Source organism: Zonotrichia albicollis, chromosome 5 (assembly GCF_047830755.1).
Source record: "Zonotrichia albicollis isolate bZonAlb1 chromosome 5, bZonAlb1.hap1, whole genome shotgun sequence".
NCBI lineage: Eukaryota > Metazoa > Chordata > Aves > Passeriformes > Passerellidae > Zonotrichia > Zonotrichia albicollis.
In genome coordinates this window covers 71,442,504-71,460,880 of record NC_133823.1, presented here as the reverse complement: position 1 = coordinate 71,460,880, position 18,377 = coordinate 71,442,504, and the positions used below count along the sequence as shown (strand labels likewise).

The 18,377-nt window shown below is 43.6% G+C and overlaps 1 protein-coding gene and 1 long non-coding RNA gene across 3 annotated transcripts in view; both read right to left on the bottom strand.

Annotated features, from left to right (window-relative positions):
• Positions 1-1,125: 1,125 nt before the first annotated feature.
• On the bottom strand, positions 1,126-5,893 carry LOC141729209 (uncharacterized). Its single transcript, XR_012580584.1, has 3 exons — positions 5,453-5,893; positions 5,253-5,340; positions 1,126-1,227 (listed from the first exon to the last, which is right to left on the bottom strand). It is a non-coding gene; the product is annotated as an uncharacterized LOC141729209 (long non-coding RNA).
• A 719-nt stretch (positions 5,894-6,612) lies between these two features.
• TNIP3 (TNFAIP3 interacting protein 3) overlaps positions 6,613-18,377 on the bottom strand; it is a 48,932-nt gene continuing 37,167 nt past the window's right edge. For both annotated transcript variants that reach the window (XM_026792536.2, XM_074542043.1), the window contains 4 exons: positions 16,406-16,531; positions 14,840-14,998; positions 12,277-12,337; positions 6,613-7,413 (listed from right to left, as the gene is read on the bottom strand). In XM_026792536.2, the coding sequence (XP_026648337.2) occupies positions 7,382-7,413; positions 12,277-12,337; positions 14,840-14,998; positions 16,406-16,531 (378 nt within the window). In that variant the 3' untranslated portion in view covers positions 6,613-7,381. The remainder of the gene's footprint in view (positions 7,414-12,276; positions 12,338-14,839; positions 14,999-16,405; positions 16,532-18,377) is intronic.

The following is an 18,377-nucleotide window of genomic DNA, read 5'->3' as shown; positions in this document are numbered from 1 at the left end:
TGATCATGGCCATGTCCACAAAAATCCTGTTCCCAAATCATGGGAAGACCAGCATCAAAACACTTCAGCCTGGCACCAGCAATGAGATTTCAATGTATTGATGTGATCAGCTGCCAGCCCATCAGCTCATTTATCATGCACTAATTCCTAATGTTCTCCTGCTTTATTGACAGCTTTGCAGGTTTCCTCTGGGTTGGCCTGGGTCTGGATTACAAATGTCCCACAATTTAGGTGCTTGCTCCCTCTAGAGCCAAAGCAGATCCTGCCCAGTGCAAAGCCACACATGCAGTTGTTTGAAGAACTTGAAGGTCCCCAAGGCAGAGGTGAGTCTGTACAGCAGTGACTCTATTCTGACACCCTTACTCACACAAAGTTGCCACTGATGAAAATGGCCAGGTTGCATTACATCTTCTGAACACACCCAGATTTTTACTGATACACACACAAAGGTGCACGTGGTGTCACTGACAGTCGGTGTGTAACACACATCCCACATTCAGGTGTTATGGCCCGTTCTCCCCCTCAGAAACACCTCCCCAGCCTGCACCCTGCAGAGGCAGGGATGGAGATCAAACAAGGGGCCCTGGCTCACTGAAGCTGGGACTCTTGGGGACAGGTCCCACCTGGCTGAGGTCCTGTCTCTGCATTCTCTGATGCCCACCAAGCCCAGAGGACACTCTGAGATTGCCTTGAGCTAAAAGGTTCCCTGCCTTCCACCTGCCCGCCTCTAGGAAGCCAACACCCTTGGAACCTTCTGGTTTTGTATCAAATTGGATATTTCAGAGGTGATGCAAAGTCACTGGGCAGGCCTGGCAGACCCATGGCCAGCACAGAGCCAGCCCAGCTCCATAAACATTGCTCTGTGGGAAACCAGGCCAAAAGCACAGACCTGCCCTACCGGGGTCCCTTCCCCAGAGCTCCTGCAAGTTTTCTGTTCCCTAGCATGAAGAGTTTGTGCCCTGCAGAAGGAAACCAGCTCTGTGAGGTGAGGAAATGGCCTGGGGAACCTTTTGGGAAGGCAGGTTTTGTGCTGTACTTTCTCTCTGCAAAAGAGAAGTGTTTAAATAGCCAGGAATGGGTTTTCAGACTGGTCTAAAATCATGTCATTTTGGACAAATCCTTACTCTCAGCTGTGAGCACTGACCTTCCCCATCCTGGCGAAGGAGGCTGAGGAGAGGAAAGGTGTCCATGCCCATTCCAGAGATGCACCAGGAGCCTTTTCACAGCCTGCAGGCAGGGAAGAGACAGTGGTTTAGCTCCAGAGGCCCCTTGTCACCAAAGCAAAACCAGGAGCAGAGCACCAGCACAGTTTTGTGAGCAGGAGAGACTGCTTTGGAACCCAATTAAATTCTAGCAGTCAACTGGGAGTAGTCTTATAAAAGAGTAAATAAAGCCCAGTGGAAACACAACTTCTCCCTCAGCAGAGGATAAACATAAAGGCTGCACTGAGAAAGCAAGCAGGGTGGCAGGGAGAGGGCTCTGCTAGCCCTGAGTGCAGCAACTCCAACAAATTCCACAAGCAAAGCTGCTCAGCTTGGGAAGACTTGAAAAATCAGACCCTGGTGAAGTCTCAACTCCAGGCTGAAGAGAAACCCTCATTTTCTCTCACTTCAACACTTTACCCTGGGGACACTGACTCTTGTTATGTGGCCAGGTTAAAAGTTTTAGCAACCTTGCTAAACCTCTAGGACATTCCTCTCCTGGAGGGAAGAGCACGTGTAGGGACATATTTAACTCTTACACTCAAACCTTCAGAAATGAACACTTAGTTTTCTATGTATATAATAGAAATAGAAATATGCAAGTGCACACAGGAGCACAGGCTGTGCACAAACATCAGGCCCTGGACCACCTGGAAGAGCCTGAGTTTTCCACACAGGTTTTTCCTACAGAGCAAGGAAAATCCATGCAGTTCAGCAAAGCCAGACTCGCTCTGGGCTCTGCAGAGCCCTCCCTCTGGGGACTTCAGAGGCAGAATGTCTGCACAATTTCAGGGGCTAATACGTCAAAGCTTAAAGCAGCCTGAAGAATTTAATGGGGATTTAGATGCCTGCAACTGCAATGTTGTATTTTTGAGAGCAGTTGAGTGAGATGAATGGCATCTGCTCAGGAGTCCTGAAACACCCTGCCAGTGTCACACCCTGCCAGCACACACAAACCAAGGGGCAATGCTTGCATCACTTTCTTCTCAGAAGAAGGAAGGCTGACACTTGTCATAAGCTGAAGTTGCTCCAAACCAAAAGGAAACACTGCTTATAAACAGTAGTGGTGTTTCCATACAGAAACTAAACAAATTTGGGCAGGTGAATATGAACAAACCAAACAAGGAACTCATAAAGGATATTCCTTATTAATATCCTCCCCCTTCCTGGTACTACTCAGGTTTTTTGTTTGCATTTCCCACATCTCTTATCTTTGCTTTCAGATACAGAAAGCCACACAGCATGCCATAGCTTGACTGTTTGCATTCATCAAAGTGAAAATGCCTATTAATAAGAATTCAATTATTTGGAAAACAGTTCCTGGCAGCACAGCAGCACCTAAGTTCCTTTCCAATGGTAACTTGACTTTCTGCAAATCTCATTTGACTAAAAAAAAACCCCAAACAAATTAGAAATAGATGGTCTGCTATGACTCCAAAGTGAAGGGCTGCAAAGAAATGAGCATGAAAAGCAGAACCTGTCACAAGCATCTGTGGAACAGCAGGAAGTTATGGCCAGCTTGTGACAGTAGCACTAAGACTCCACATGGGAATACTATTAAATTAACAGCACATTGAAATTAATTGCCCTTTTTTTTTCCCTGAGGATTTTAATTTTTTTTTTTCAGTTGCCCAGCAGGTATCTTGTAATGCAGTGGGTTTGATTTGGTGGGGAGGTTTTCTGGTTTTGCAGCTCTTTCTGAGCTGTGTTTCCAAGTCCTGTGTTATTAATTTATCACCCAGGAATAGAAAAGCAGCTCCAGTGCTCTGACCCAACCACACCCAAATCCTCAGGGAAGTCAGATGTCTCTTCAGAAGCCATGGGCAGTGAGATAACAGCATCACACACACTCTTTGAATTTTAATTATCACTATTAAGGATTAGGAACCCTGTGAGCAACCAATTTAGCTGGCATTACTAAGCCAGAGTCAAGCCTGCTTTTAGTTAACTGTAATGCAATATTCATGCCTCAAACCTGATTTTAGTGAGTTCCCTTCCCTTCTGGAGCAAGTACATCACTGGAGGCTCCAAGTCCCCTCTTTGGCATCCGCACCCTCACTTAATTCTTGACCACAGGGGAATTTTAACTGGGAATTAACTAATCCCGCTCTTGCTACTGCAAACATAAGAGAGAACTGTTATTCCAGTTCAGGAGAGATCAGCTTTTCTCCTGTTAAGCTATTCTTTCCTAAAATAAAGCTGGAAATATGGGAAGATTGACTGCCCCTCCAAAGCTGCTTTAGTGTCTGAACAGGTCACTTACAGAGAAAGAATTTTCTTTGAAATATCCTGGTGTTGATGACTGTGTTTTTCTGCTATCATTGCTAATCCCCTCCATTCCATAATTAGGATTGTTTCTCCTGACATTATTTCTACAGATTCCATGCTGGGCCATGACTATAAAAGACAGGCTGCAAATCTGGCACTGAAGAGAAAGAGGAAAAAAGAATAGGATTGCAAAAAGAGCAGCTCTCATTTTAACCTTCAGAAAAACACAGTTTTCCCTAACTTTTAGCACAGGGAAATATTCTGACTGGTGCCTAACCTTAACTGAGAGTTTTAAGTGACTGCTATATATAATCAAAGCTAGAGCTGGTTTGGTGAATGACTTGCAAAGAGTCTCTGCATGTGCCAGCCCTGCAGGGTAATGTCCTTGTTTAAATGGATTAACGTGGGATTGACATGACCAACAGCTGACACACGGGATGCCTGAACATAGCAAGGCACAACAGGAAAGCTCCCTCCAAGAAAATTAAAACATCTCCCTCTCTTCTCCCAGCTAAACCAAGCAACAGAACGAAAGGAACCACCCAGGTGACAAAAAGGCCAACGAAGGAGGTTTGCCATTTGCCAGAGCTGTCCCTTCTCTCTCAGCCAGGTCATGTGCTACAAACACCAGCAGCACACATCCTGCTCTGCTCCACAAGACTTCCCTTCTCCAAACCCTTTCCCTTGGCCCTGGGAAGAGCCTCAGACCCTTCCTTGGGCTGCTATCTCCCATTAGACCAAATCTGCCATCTCCAGTCTCGCTGCTGTGAGGTCTGAACTGATCAAAGACCACGAGGAGCCCACCAGGGGCCCTTGCTGGCTGCCCCAGCCCTGCCCATGGCTAGCCTGGGCCTTGGGCTCTCACCAAAGCAGCCCTGGACAGGAAGCACCTGGGTGCTGCCCTTTTATAGGGCAGGTGGAAGCAGGGCTGTTGCTGCTCTAAGTGGAAACACAGCAGTATCCAGCATCCTGGCTCCTGGGGGGAAAGTGTTCTATTAGCCAGAAAAATGCTTTCCACCCTGTGGTGCCTTGCAGACCTTTAAACTTGCATCTGCACGAGTCAGAGAAATTCTTCTATCGTTCTCACAACAGTTAAAGCACGGAAACCATTTGTAGACTTCAGGATTAGTTTTTTTTTTAAAAAGAGAGATAACTTGATTCTCATTAGAATTACCCTCTCAGCTCAGCACAGGGTGCTATGGGCTAGGCAGAATTTCCAGGGTATATTCCCCATCCATGATAGTGGGAAGCTGAGACTGTTTGACCAAATTGCATGGTCATACACCCCCTGCTTTTTCTCATTCCATTCTGGACTGCTGAAAGAGAGAGAGAGGATGAAGACCAGAAATGCTGGGCACCCCATAATCCTGATTACCCAGGAACTGCTGGCATGGCCAAGCAATCCATCCATCCTGGTAGGAGGATGATGTGAAGATAATGAAGTGCAAGTCTTTGGGTGTGGGGACTCAGAGCCAAAGGGTAAAAGATCATTATTTCACCCAAAGTGTTCACCACGCATTTCTAGCTCTGCTTTTGAAACAACTCATTTCAGCTGAGAAGAAAATATTTTCATGGGTGGTGTGTTCTTACTATAATTCATGAGACTATGTATAAAAACAAAACATGTTTCTCCACAGGAAAAAGAACAGGGACAAAAACTCCCCAAAGACCCCAGGTTTTTAAGGGAGAACTGGGAGTGCTGATAACCAGTTTTGGCACAGCTGAAGAAAGGAAAAATCCCTGTTAAGAACAGTATGGTTGACTTTAACTGAAATAACTCACCCCCTCAGAGTTGTCTGGGTCACTGCAGAAATCATTTCCTCTGGGGGTGTTTGAGCCTGGCAATGCTAATTCAGACAGATGACAGCACCTGCATTGGGGGAACATACATCATTGCAAGAAAATCCAGGAGAAAAGCAACTTCCAGGCATTTTATGTGCATTTAAAAAGATACAAACAGGAATATTTAAAAGATACAACACCAGGAATATTAGGATTTGCGCGAGCCAAAGTTGACAGTCCTGTGCCCAAGCCTGACAAACATTAAAAGCCTGTGACTATAAAGATAGCCCTGCAAAGAGCATTTTCTCCCTGTGAATAGCTCGCGTTCAGCCGCCCTTTGGGGGCAGCTAACGCTGTCAGACGATGAGCGGAGCCCACAAATGCTCGGCGGAGGGCTGGGGAGAGCAGCGGCGCTGAATGGAGCGGGCGCTGCCCCCGCTGCGGGCACACAGAGCGCGTCTGTTCCGCATCCCCGGCGCTCGGAGCGGGCGGCGCTGCCCGCAGCGCTGGGCACCTGCTGGGAGCTCCCATTGAGGGAGCTCACATCCTAATTGGATTTTCCGAAGGCAGCGCATTAGCATTTTCCATGATCTCACCCTTATTAGCCAAATGGCTGATCAGGAGGAGCGGGGCACATTGTGCTCTGTTACTTTATCTGCTGCTGCAGTGTCTGCGAGCCAGCCCCAAATTCGTGCAGAGATAAAAACTCCCCTCTCCACAGCAGAGACTCGGGAGTCCATTGTGGAGCTAAGGTTGCAGTCAAACTCTAATTTTCAATAGCTCACCAAAAACAACCTCTCTCAGTGCTTTGCTCCTGCTCTTCCCGAGTCTGTCCTGCAAGTCAGGAATGCCAGCTCTTTCATCCCTGTTGGCAGAGGCAGCATTGCTCTACAATGTAAAAGCAGAAGAATCCTTTCCCATGGACTGTTCCCCATTGAGCCCAAAATCAAATGCTGGACATGTTTAATGCGGTAAGGTTATTATTTCTATGCACAGGCATTTGAATATTGAAAGGAATGGAAATAACCTGTTCCAGAAGAAGAAATGACACATGCAGGCTGTCCTGTAGCTGATGACTCTCTTTGCATAGCTCAAAAAACTCTTTGTGTCAGAATTTAAATCCACATGAAATACTCCTGAGCTACCATGACATCTCCTGTCCTGCAAAAATCTGTTTCTTCTTTCAGGTGAGGTCCCAGCAGGTTTGGATACCTGTTCTCAAAAGTAGCCTTCTTAAAAGCCTGAAGGAAAGAGACAATCTTGCATGTAGATTATCAAGTAATGTTTGCTGGACACTCATCCACCAAAATTTTCTGAAAAAAATTATTGTCTAAATACAATTTCACTTAAAAAGCCAGATTTTATTCTTGGTTAGAGGTTACATGACAATGTTCAGATTCATTACAAGAACAATTTGGAAATATAAAGCCATATTCACTGAGAAGTTGGACCCATTCAATATTTCTACTAAAATCCTTGCAATACAAATAAGTGCACACAGAAAAAACCCATGTGATTATGTTTTACATGTAATTTGAGAGCCAAAACAAAAGGAGATCGACCTGGACTCAAAAGGGGAAATGGGCACGTTTTAGCTGGCCTGGCATGGGTGGTACCCTGATCATAATTACACAAAGGGGTTTAAACAGTGAAGCAGATTTCCCTTTTACCAACCAAGGAGGAGAGGACAGAATTCAAGGTGATCAGTCAACAAACCATCCCCTGGAATCAAATAAAACCCCTCATCATTCCCAAACAACAACCACCACCAAAAAAAATCACACCACCATTGGGCTTGTAAGCTCTTGAATTCAATTCAAACCAGATGTGACAGTCTGAATCCCCAGCAAGAATTGCATCTCTTCTCATCAGGCGTTTAAAGAGCTTCTCACAAGGCAGCACAAACAGCATCTTCAGAACAAAGGGCAGCAACGCTTCCCAGCAGAGTTTAACTGGATCCTGAGGATCACCAGCCTGCGCGAGCTGCTTTTCTATTGTCCTCACAGGGATTTCACCAGACATAAATCACATGCACTGAAGAGATAAGGAGCTAAGGAGCAAAAAACCCAGAAGAACACAGAATAATAAAGTTGCAGCCTTTGGTTTACACTTCTCCAGGCCAGGGTCTGTCAGCGATGGGCTCCCTTCTCCAGGGAGGAATCTGCAAAAGCAAAATCAATGGGAATTACTGTGACATTGAGAAACACAACTCGCTCAGGAGTCATTTTCCTCCATTTTGTAACACTTTCACACACACACCCCCAATCCAACACTGTACTTCATTACAAGGCTGTAATCCAACCAATACAAGTGGCAGTAGGAGTGAAGAAGCAAAAGAGAGTGGGGTAGCAAAGAGTGCTCCAGGAGTCTCCTCCTCAGCCTTCCTCTAATCCTGGTGGTGGCTGACACAGAGCAAACAGGAGGGTCTCATGGTTTAAAGCCCCCATGTAAAATCTTTCCAGACATTTTAAAAGATCAGCTGACATTCAGCAGTGCCCAGAGGTGTACACTGGCATTAGGTGCACCCAAGAGAGCAGCTAAATCTCACAGAGGGAGTAATTAGTACCCAAGGCTAAGCAGGTGTCTGTGATCCAAAAACGCGTTTGATAGTGAGTCACTCAAGCTAGGAAAATAAAACAAAATTGGAGAAAGGAAAGATGCTATTGCTGGTGCAACACATGCTTCCTGAAGCTTCAAAACGTTTTGGAAAAATGCTCTGATACATCTCTAGTAGCACAAGCACAAATGCAGTCACTATTTCACTTAAAGAGAAAACATCAGGAGTAATGAATCCTGATCTCTTGGCTTATAGAAATAAAATGATCAAATCCTGCAGCTGTTTAAATCACATATCCTGTTCCTCTTCCCAAGAGACTTTTCTGCCTGGTACTCTCAAGAACTACAACACATTCTGTGATCTTCAGCTCAAGCTGATTTTTAAAAGCACTTTAACTTCACGTGCTCTGGAGTTAGGAATCAGAAGTGTGCTAATGGCCTTTTTGCGGTAGCAGAAATCAAGCTGGATCAGTAAAAATGCTGAAAATAATCACATTTTCATTCCCAATGGGGATGGCAAGCTGCTAATTAAATCTGTCTTGACTACTTGGAAGCGCTGATAATTTCTCATGTAATATATGCACTGAGGAGATGCTAATAACAAAAATGTTAGGGGTCTGGGATTTTTTCCAGGAAAATTAAGATGTCAATTAATTGACTTTTTTTTTTTTCTATCTGGTTTTTACTGAAGACCTCCACAAATCCATTTTTTTCTGTTTTTCATATTTTCCCCCCTCTCCCTACAGATGTCATTATTTTCAGTGGCAAACCCCACACTTCTCCCTCCTCTTCTTCCAATTAGCTGTAATTATAACAACATTAGCAGCAAATTAGGTGCCTCCAGGGCAAAAATCTGGGAAGCAGCAGACTGTGGAAAGGAAGGGGAGATGAGATTCTAATGGAAGTGAGCAGGCACATCCATGGGCTCCTCTGAGCACCCTGAGGGCTATGCAGGTTGAGCTCTGCTTTCCCTGAGCCTGCCAGGATGAGGAGGTGACCAGCTGCTGCCACAAGCCTGCAGAGCTACCCCTGGAGAGGGAAACCAAAGGCTCCGTTTGGGCTTCTCCTCGTGCCTGGCATCACTGGATCCAAGATAAAAACACCCAGCTCAGGCTGGAGAAACCCACTGGTTGTAGCTGATGTTCTGAAGGGGTAACTGGGGTCCTTAAATGCATCTACTGGGAACATTTGTGCCAAGGGAAAAAATGCAGTAGATTAATCGTGCAAAGGAAAAAGCCAAGACATGCCAGCAGTTGCAGCATGCAAAAGGGTTCTTGCCCCGAGTAGGCTTTTGAGCAATAAACCTTTTTTCCAGAGATTTTTGCATTAAAGATCTGGGTCCAGGGAAAATCTCCAAGATCAAGCTCTTTTTTACAACTGTCTTTTCAATTTTGCACAGTTGAATAAGGAAGGAAGTCAATACTGCTTGCCAAGTAAAATGACATTAAGTACATTTGCTGGAAATCTTCTTGCCTTGCTCCTTAAAAAATTAAAAATAACCACCCAAATCAACTACAAAAACCAAGCAGAATGACATAACCAAGAACAAAAAGGTCAGATTCTGACATCAGGAGTGCAACATAGCACAGAGAGACTCAGGAGCTAAATTTCCTCCTAAGGCAGCACTGCTGGTCCAACAAGACAAGGCTGGGAGAACTTCGGCACATTTTAGGACTAAGATTTCCTGCACAGCAAGGTACCTGGGGAGGGATCAGTCCAGAGGTGAGAAAGAAGAGTTATTCTTGGAAATATACTGGGACCTTTTATGGGAACACCTTTGCTTTTTTGGAGGACAAGCTGAACTTAGCTATGAGTTATCTGAGGTTCTAAGCAGCTTTTTGAGGGTTGGGGTTTTTATTTCCTCTCATTTTGCCCACCCTATTTCCCTCATCCTTTCCTGTTTCTGATGAATTTCTTACCAGTTTATTAGAAAGGGCTCAAATCTCAAAGTGCCAGATCCAAACCACCACACAACCACAAGAGCTCAGTGCTGGACACAATATTGCATAAGTGATCCTCTGCCAACTACCAAAACACATCTCTGGGGAAAATAACAGTCTGGAGAGCAAACTTTAGAAAATCGCATCAAACAGTGTTCATCAAATTTCTGTAGCAAAGGGTTGGGGGTTTTTTTTAATTTAAAAATTCTTCAGAGGTAATCCTATATCTATAGATGATGGCAAAAAATGTTTTTTAGACAAAATAGAAAGACAAACTGGTAGCAGTCCTTGGAGACAGCCTCCTCTTACCATGGCAGCAGCTGAGGAGAATGGTGTCAGTCAGAAGCACAGATAGGGTTACAGGAGAAACAGAAAACATGAGATTCCAGCTGGTTACAGAAGGACCCCTGCAGAACCCAAGTCAAATGCCAAAGTACCCAAGTGCAAACACCTTCCTCCTTCACAGGAGAGGGAGGAAAACACAATGAAGGTGCCTCTATACAAAGCTACAAAAAAAATTAGTAAGCCCTGTTTAGTTACATACACCTTTAAAGTCTCAATTACATTATGAGACTCTCACAGATTTCAGATATCTCTAAGCCAGGCTTATAAAATGAAATATTATCAAAAATATTGGTTTCCCAACTCATTTCACTGTGCTCAGCTCTGAAGTTACAACCTGTGACCTGTGTTTCATAATTATTACTTAAGAAAAAATGCCCAGCGTCAAAGGAAAATTTGTTAAGGGAAATTTAAAGGTTTTCCCTAGAAACATCTACTGAAATAGCATTCCTAAAGGAAACTCTTTCATGCCTAAAAGTTGTTTCACTGCTGATTTGTTTCCTATAATGAAGACCTAGCTGAGCAGAGAGGAGATTTATCTGTCCATTTTTAATCTACTGCGAAAATGAAGGATGAGAACTGAGAACCAGGAATGTTGCTGCACATGCTGGCCCATTTAGACCCACCAGGGTAATCAGCACTCGTACAAAATGGAGCAAAGAAATGGGCACTTCAAGAACTCTTGCTCATCACATATTCTTGGAGCTTCTATCTTGGAAACCTTTCCCAAAATACTTACAGATTTAATACAGACAATTATATGTAATACATAAAGCCAAGCTAGTGACTCAAGAGTGGAAGTTTGACCTCTGTGTGATCCGTGGATAAATGATCAAAATCATCTGTTTCAGCAGCCAGGATAAAGAGAATAAGAGCCCAGAAGGTGTTAAAGCAGACATCCTACACTGCACTATTAAGAAATCCTCTTTAAAGGGGCTGGAGCAAAAAGGGAAGGGAAAAGTCTCAAGTATTCCTAATCCCTGTCCCGTTGAGAAGGTGGTGTTTGGATGTTCTGGGCAAGGAACAGAAACACACAGAGCACAGATTTTCAAGAAGTTTTTCTCAGGGAGTGGGAAGTCATGTAGTCCAGCAGGGTGGAAGAAGAGCTCTCCTCCTTCAGATCCCCCCAGGGCACTGCCCTGGACCACAGCTGCAGTTGGTGGCAGGACTGGTTTCATTCCCTGTCAGAAACATCCTCCCTGTATCCTCTGGTGCAGTAAATCACTTGCAGTTTGAGTGGGAGGAATGGCAAAATTAATCTCCTGTTCTGCAGTGCAGGCACAGCACTACTTTCCCTGTGACCACATCAGAACTCTCCCAAGAGCTGCTCTGTCATTATGGGATGCCCATCAGCCATTTTGGTGAGCTACATTCCCACTCTTCCCTCTCTTCTGGGCAAGCATGGATGACAGCAAATAATGCAACAGTTCCTCTGTAGCCATCTTCTTCTTCTTCCAGGTGTAATACAACAGCTTCTGGACTCAGCAGTCCCTGCCACCCCATGTGGTACCCACTGGCACCAGATTCCCACCCACAAGAGATTCCTTGTGGTGTCCATGTTTGGAGTGGTCTGAAACAAGTACTTCAAAACACCCAGGAGTTATTTCAAAGCCAGATACAAATATTACTCCTCCCTGTTTCCAAAAAACAGTTTGTACTGACCCTTAGCAAGTATTTAACTCTGCTCACTTCCATGGCTCTATTTTGAGACCACCTGAACTACCAGAACAGACCAGGAACAGCAATGGGCATTCTGTCTTTAAGGTGAAACAACATCCTAAAGCCTGCACTTTGTTACCAAGGACTCCTAAACTTGCCCCATGCTGGCCCCTTGTTTTGGCACATCACTAAATTTGGTCTTTGCTGGAGCAACAGAAGTTCTAAGGAGAATTCTGAGGGTATCTTTTCTTTAGGACTATTACTAGGTGTTTAATGAGGCAAATGTGTGATCCTGTAATGTGTAACAGAGACATTTTATGAATTGCAACCAAGCTATAACATAGAGGGTATTACATCAGAAACCTCACCTGTGGTGCACACACGCCAACCTTGACTCTCCAAGGCAAAGCTGTCACATCAGCACTCAACAGATAGACAGGAAAGTTTACTCTACATCCCTCAAAGGCCTCCATTTGAAAAAAAAAAAAAGTCCATTTAATACATGCTCTGTACAGCTGTTGTCTTACCATTTGCCTTGTGCTGCACATCTGGCGGAAGCTGGTCAGGAACACACCACTGATAGTCTGGCTGCACAGAACAATAAAACATTATTGCAGCAATATGGACTTCACAGGCACTTCAAACAAAAGAGCAGTGACATGATAAAAACATAATTGTGCTGTGAAGCCTCTCATTAGCCATACAAAAGCAGTTCAAAACAAAATCTTGTATTTGGGTTTGTTTCCACCAATCCCAGTCTTCCAGCTTGCTTCCTTCCCTATGGCATCAGAAAAATTGGTGTAAAACCTTTCTAGATCCCACAAATCACAAGGACATATTAAGAGGACCAAACCAGACTTAAAAAGGGCTGAGGAATCCAGTGCAGCAGAAGATACCAGCAGGCATCTCCCTCCACCAAAGAACCCCAGAGAAACCTGGCCCACCCAACAGGTGAAGCTGCTCCAGTTTGAATGCATCTGTAACAGCTGTAAAATGCTCCAGTGTGACAGGAATGAACCATGGAATAAAGTTCTCTCCCCTTTGCTCAGAGGTTAGAACTGCTGTTTCTATAGCATTAGCTATTATCAAATAACTTCCTGAAAACACCGTGGGATAGGGAAAATTCCCATCTTTCTCAGAAGAGGAAGTACTGGGAAGGTTATGTCCATGCAGACACAGTTTTGTCCAGGGAAATCTTGGAAGAAATAGTGCATTATAGTTTACACCACCCACTGTGGCAAATGAGCAGCAAATTACCACTAGAGAAAACAACTTTGGGACCAGCCATTTCAGCTGGAGCTGTGTTAGGCTGTCTGTCTGGAATAAGTAGTCCATGCAAGCTTGTCAAAGTCTAGGTAATTGCTGCTTCAAATTAGTTACACTGGAAAAATGATTCTTGTTTTGCAGAAATTACTCTGACAAAATCACTGAGTAGCCCCAAGGGGAATCTAGCAGATTTCAATTTGCAGGGAACAAATTTCATATACTCCTACAGAAGTTTTGCCTGAATTAAGATGGCAGGATGAAGCTGTAGATAGAGAAAACAGATTTAACTTTTATGTTTTGCTGTCACTCATGCTTATACAGCAGTAATCACCCTCATACACTGTCAGGAAAAAAGGGAGCTATTGTATTTCAATTTAAATTGTTCCAGTCACAGGAATTATTAACTAATTCTGTGCTTGTGTGCAAACAAAGTAGACCTTGATACAAAGCTTTAAGCACAGGTAGTTTTTCAACAATGGCTCAAATTACACTCATTTGCATTGCTTTTTTGAGTTTCTGGTGAATTTTATGTTCTCTGATCAATTCTCTTTTTATGTACCTGTACCCTGCAAATCTGAATTAATTTCAAGAACAAGATGTGCATTTTACATCAGACTAACCAAAATGTTTCTACTAGAGTTTAAAAAGGAAAGAAAAAGTGCAAGAACAGAAAAAGAAGGAAAAAGCAAAAGCACAGCCTAAACATGCAGGATTACGTATCAGGACACCCATTAAATTCTAACACCTTTCTTCATTGCTAACAAATTGCTCAGGGAGGTACCCAAAGCTCAGAGCAGCAACTCACACAGGCAAAGAATTGAAAAAAAAGGGTCAGAATGAAACTGGGAGTTACAAAGCAACCAGTCAGACTGACACCGGCGCTCCGGCAGGAATGACAAAGTTGTAAACCCAGTGATCCCTCACAGAATTAGAAACCCAGATGATGAAAGTTCAGGGAGAAGAGCCAAAATAATCTGGGCCAGTGGCCAAATTGCAGGGAAAAACATTCTGCAATACTTCCAACTTTGATAAATAGGCAGATAAGCACACTCCTGAAGCACAGAAATTGCTTGTCTGACCACAGCTTTTCCATTGGATTTCTACGGCCTGAAAGCCTTACATGCATTTTGCAAAAATTCAGCTATAATTTTTCAAATAATGAGCATCTTTCCATATGTGACAGCTTTATAGCCAGAATCAGATATTGTGTATTTAAAATGACATTCACCGTGTTTAAATGCATTCTCAGTAGATTGGAACAAGCCAGGTCACTTAGATAACGCAATGCACATCAAAAATATTCTTTGAAGCAGTATTTTCCTTGGAATAAATAACTCCCACTCACAGAACCTGCTCCAGTGCAAAGCTATTCTTCTTCATGCTGAGGAAGACAGGCCCCTGTTGTGTTCCAGGAAAAAAGGCACATTTCCCATTGTGTTACCCACACTCAGACAAAACTTCCACTTCTCCTGATTTGGTTTTTATTACCTTATGTTGAAGGCTCAGAGCAGATCCCTACCTCTGAAGTGGGGTAATTATACAGCTAGAAAGAGCTCTGAATGTCTGTCATGGGAATAAATTAATCTAAGAAATCAGCAAGACTCCAATCAAACAACCTTATTTTTTAAATTAACAAACAAACGTAAAGGAACTCTGTTGTTCTTCTTAGTGCTGTTGCAGATAAAGAGTATTTTCAAAGTGAATTCCATCTTGATCTGGACGAAACACCACACTAGGAAAGCACAGATTGAGCTGCTGCTGAGGCTGGCAGGTGATGTGAGGAAATCAGTGTCCCTGTCCCCCAGGGGATGGTGGCAGCCTTACCCAGCCCTGCTGCTGCTGCTGGGCCCTGCGAGGCGCTGGGTGTGCCCGCGGATCCGGACAGTGCAGAACCACCCCACAGCCCCCATAGCTGACACACGGGGAGAGGAACAGTGGGGCTGGGTAACTGGGCCTCCCAGGCTGTGTTGGGAGGTCTTTTGTCTGTCAAGAAAAGAACAAGAAGAATAAATGCATTAGCAGCAGAATATAATCAACACATCATTCAGGTACAAGTGGGTCGCAACGCTGCTTGTTTAGACCCTTCATACTACTTATCATTAAAAAAGTTATTTAAGACAGCTGACTTGTGCCACAACACAGTCTTGACACCTTTTATGTGAGGAAAATATTGACCCCAAGATATGGCAAGCACATTACTGTGTCTTTTATATTCAAAAACAATTCTGTATTTTTATTACACATAGTTGCTTTCAATAGTTTGACGCAGAACTACATGGACAGTCACTGGAATGATAAGATAAGTAAATAATTTTGGTTTAGGACCAAAGAGGTTTGTGTGCCTCAGATTTGGGTCTGCCTTTTCTAAGGTCCTCTGCATTCCATTAGAGTCAACAGCAATTTGCCTAAGGACTCAGTAAGGAGGGGTAAAAGATAATTAATTTTCTGTGACTCTGTGAGTCACAACTAAATAATTTGACTTAAGAAAACAAACTAATAAATATTTTATATGCTTGCTCTCATCTTTAAAATCCTCCACAAGCTCAGTTTAATCAAATCCCGAGGCAGGAAGAGGCAAACTGGAAGATCTCCAGTGTGAACTGCTGGTGCACTGGGCAGCACCTGGCCTCTGACACTTGAGCAAGGCCCTGCCACCTCTGATGCATGGCTTGGCTGAGAATAAGGCAATCCTGAAGTTTCTGTGTCACAACAGTGTTGGGGAGGACAATAAATCACCACAGAGCATTTTGGTAATCAGCCGTTCTTTTAAAGCATTGCACAATTTTGTCAAGACAGGAAACCTCGGAATTTCGTCATTCTTAAATGGGGATTGTGAAAGCTCAGAATTTTGCATGCCATGATTTTACTATGGCTTCCTACTGACACTACTTTGAAGAGATAAAAAGGATGTTGCAAGAAAAAAAATTATTGCAGAGGCTGCTCAGCTAATTTGTATGGAGAGCATTTTTTTCCTCAGTGATATTAACATCACTCTGTAATTCAATTGCAGAGGTCAGGATTAACTACAGAAGCTCTTTATTTCAAAAGTTGGTTTGATCTTAGAGCTCTTATATCAAGTGCCAGTGAAAAAATCAAAGTCCTCTGGACTTCTTTTTGGTTGTGGCTACCCTCCCCCCTCTTCCATTTTCAGATAGGTTTGAAAAGTTTTTTCAATAAGTACTCCCTTCATCTACTTATTTTGGAAGTCTTCTCTAATCGTTTCTCATCTTCTTACTGCATTACTTCAGAATGATTTCATCCCAGGTGGTGACCTCATATAAAATCCAATGTCAATTAATGGAAGCCAGAAAACCTTGAGTTGCGCGGAAAGTGAGAAAAAAAAATAAAATACACATGTGCTGGCAATGGGAGCTTTCTTTTGACTCATACCTGAGAGCTGAGTTTACTCAGTTGAGATTGCAATCTCTCATTAATTTTCTGCAGTGCTTCTTTCTCCTCATTAAGCCTCTCTCGGTCAGATCTCTCCTTCCTGAAGTCCTCCTCGTATATTTGGACCTGCAATCATCATGAACAGTGTGTGAGCTTCAGCAGGGCCACTTTGTGGTTTGGTTGCTTTCTAAACCCTGCCCAAGCAGAAGGGTGAATTCCAAGGGGATCCCTGCTCCCTACAATCCTCCAAACAAAAGTTTCCCTGGTCTTTTTTTTTGTGGCTGGTACAAAGTGACAAGCAATGGCCATGCTCTAGTGGCACTCACCAATTGAAACAGAAATTGAAAAACTGAAACAGTCCCCAGTGCCAGTTTTTGTACAACCTTGCACTCAAAAAGCTGACTGGCAAATATCAGTCTCAAATATTATAAATGAGATAGCAAATACTAGTATCCATCTTTTTAAGGGATTAGCAGGTGGAGGACAAACATTTCACCAACATTTTTCCAGTTTCCTCGTCACTTATGGGCACTTTTAACTCCTTCCTGTATATCTCAGGTGCAAGGAGTTAGAGAAGAACTTCCCCAGCTCAGTGCAGAGGCAGAGGGGAGCATAATGTACACAATTCCAAATGGAATGGAATGTACACAATTCCCAGCGGAAATACAGATGTTTGACCCTGTTCCTAGAAAATAAGCTGCCTTGCAAATGCTGAAGGATGCAGTGGCTTAGCTCTTTTTTATGTGGTCAGGAATCACAGAGCTTCATCCCATTAAAAAAATATCTGACCACCCCAGGCACAGGCAGTGAGCACGCAGATTTGGAAACAAAACACAAATCCATAAATTATTTGGTGTTAAGATGACTGACTTAATTCTTCAGCTAATGGGCAGGCATCCACCTGGTGAGAAGCTGGAGGTTGGTGGCACTTCTACTGACAAACAACAGCAAAGGCACGTTTGGGTGGGAACCACCACCAGAACTTTCAGAAGCCCTTTCATGTCCCCTTGGTTGCTCACTAAAGCCTGCTGACAGTCTCTTCCCAAAAAACTTGCTTGCTGTGGCTCATGCCCTGCCCCTTGGACAGATCTAGTTTTCTTTGTGCTGGAAGCAGTGCTGTGACTTCACAGAAGGACTAGAAAAATGTTCATACCTCAGGGGAAGAAAAAGGTCAGCACAGGGCTTTATATGAAGAAAAAATTCTTTTCCTGACCCTCTGAAGCAGAGCCAAAACTGTCACTTGCAGAAATCTTTGCATCCTTGCATTCCTTGTCCATCTCCACACTTCTCAGTGTTTCTTCACTTCTTTTCTCCCAACTCCTTCTCTACTGTCCCACCTCCCTCCCACTCCCCAGCTGCACAATCTGCTGGAGCTGCAAGGGAACCTCTTTGGCACAGTTTTGCCATTTATCCTGTTGCCCTGAGAAAGAGGGGACACCTCCCAAGGAACGAATGCCTTCATTCCCTCTGCTGTGACCAGGCATGGGCTGATGACAGCCAAGCTCCTGTGGGACTCTGTCACGTCACTCTTGGTCCCAGGAGTCCCTCCTCCATCCAGTTGGAGCCTTCTGCTCCATTTCATGTAGAAGGAAGTCTGGACTCACTGTACTGATTTATACAACTAGAAAAACACATTCATAAAATGGATACCCCATGAGAATTTTGGAAAAAAAAAACTGGTTTACTCTATTTTATTGTGTAGAATGAAATAACTCATTACTGTACAATCAAGTGCAGGATTTTGTTCTCTAGCATGTGGCAAGCATTACATTAGAGAGCAAAATCTGGCTCTGCTGTCAAACGTGACAGAAACAAGTATTTTATTCCCATTGAATAAAATTCCCATTCTGATCACATCCATTTGTGTGTCAATAATGTTAACCCTGACACTGTCCAGGACAACAGACCTGAAGTGTTAAAATAATCTGAAAACTATATTGATTTTAAACAGATTCTTTCATATGGAAAGAAA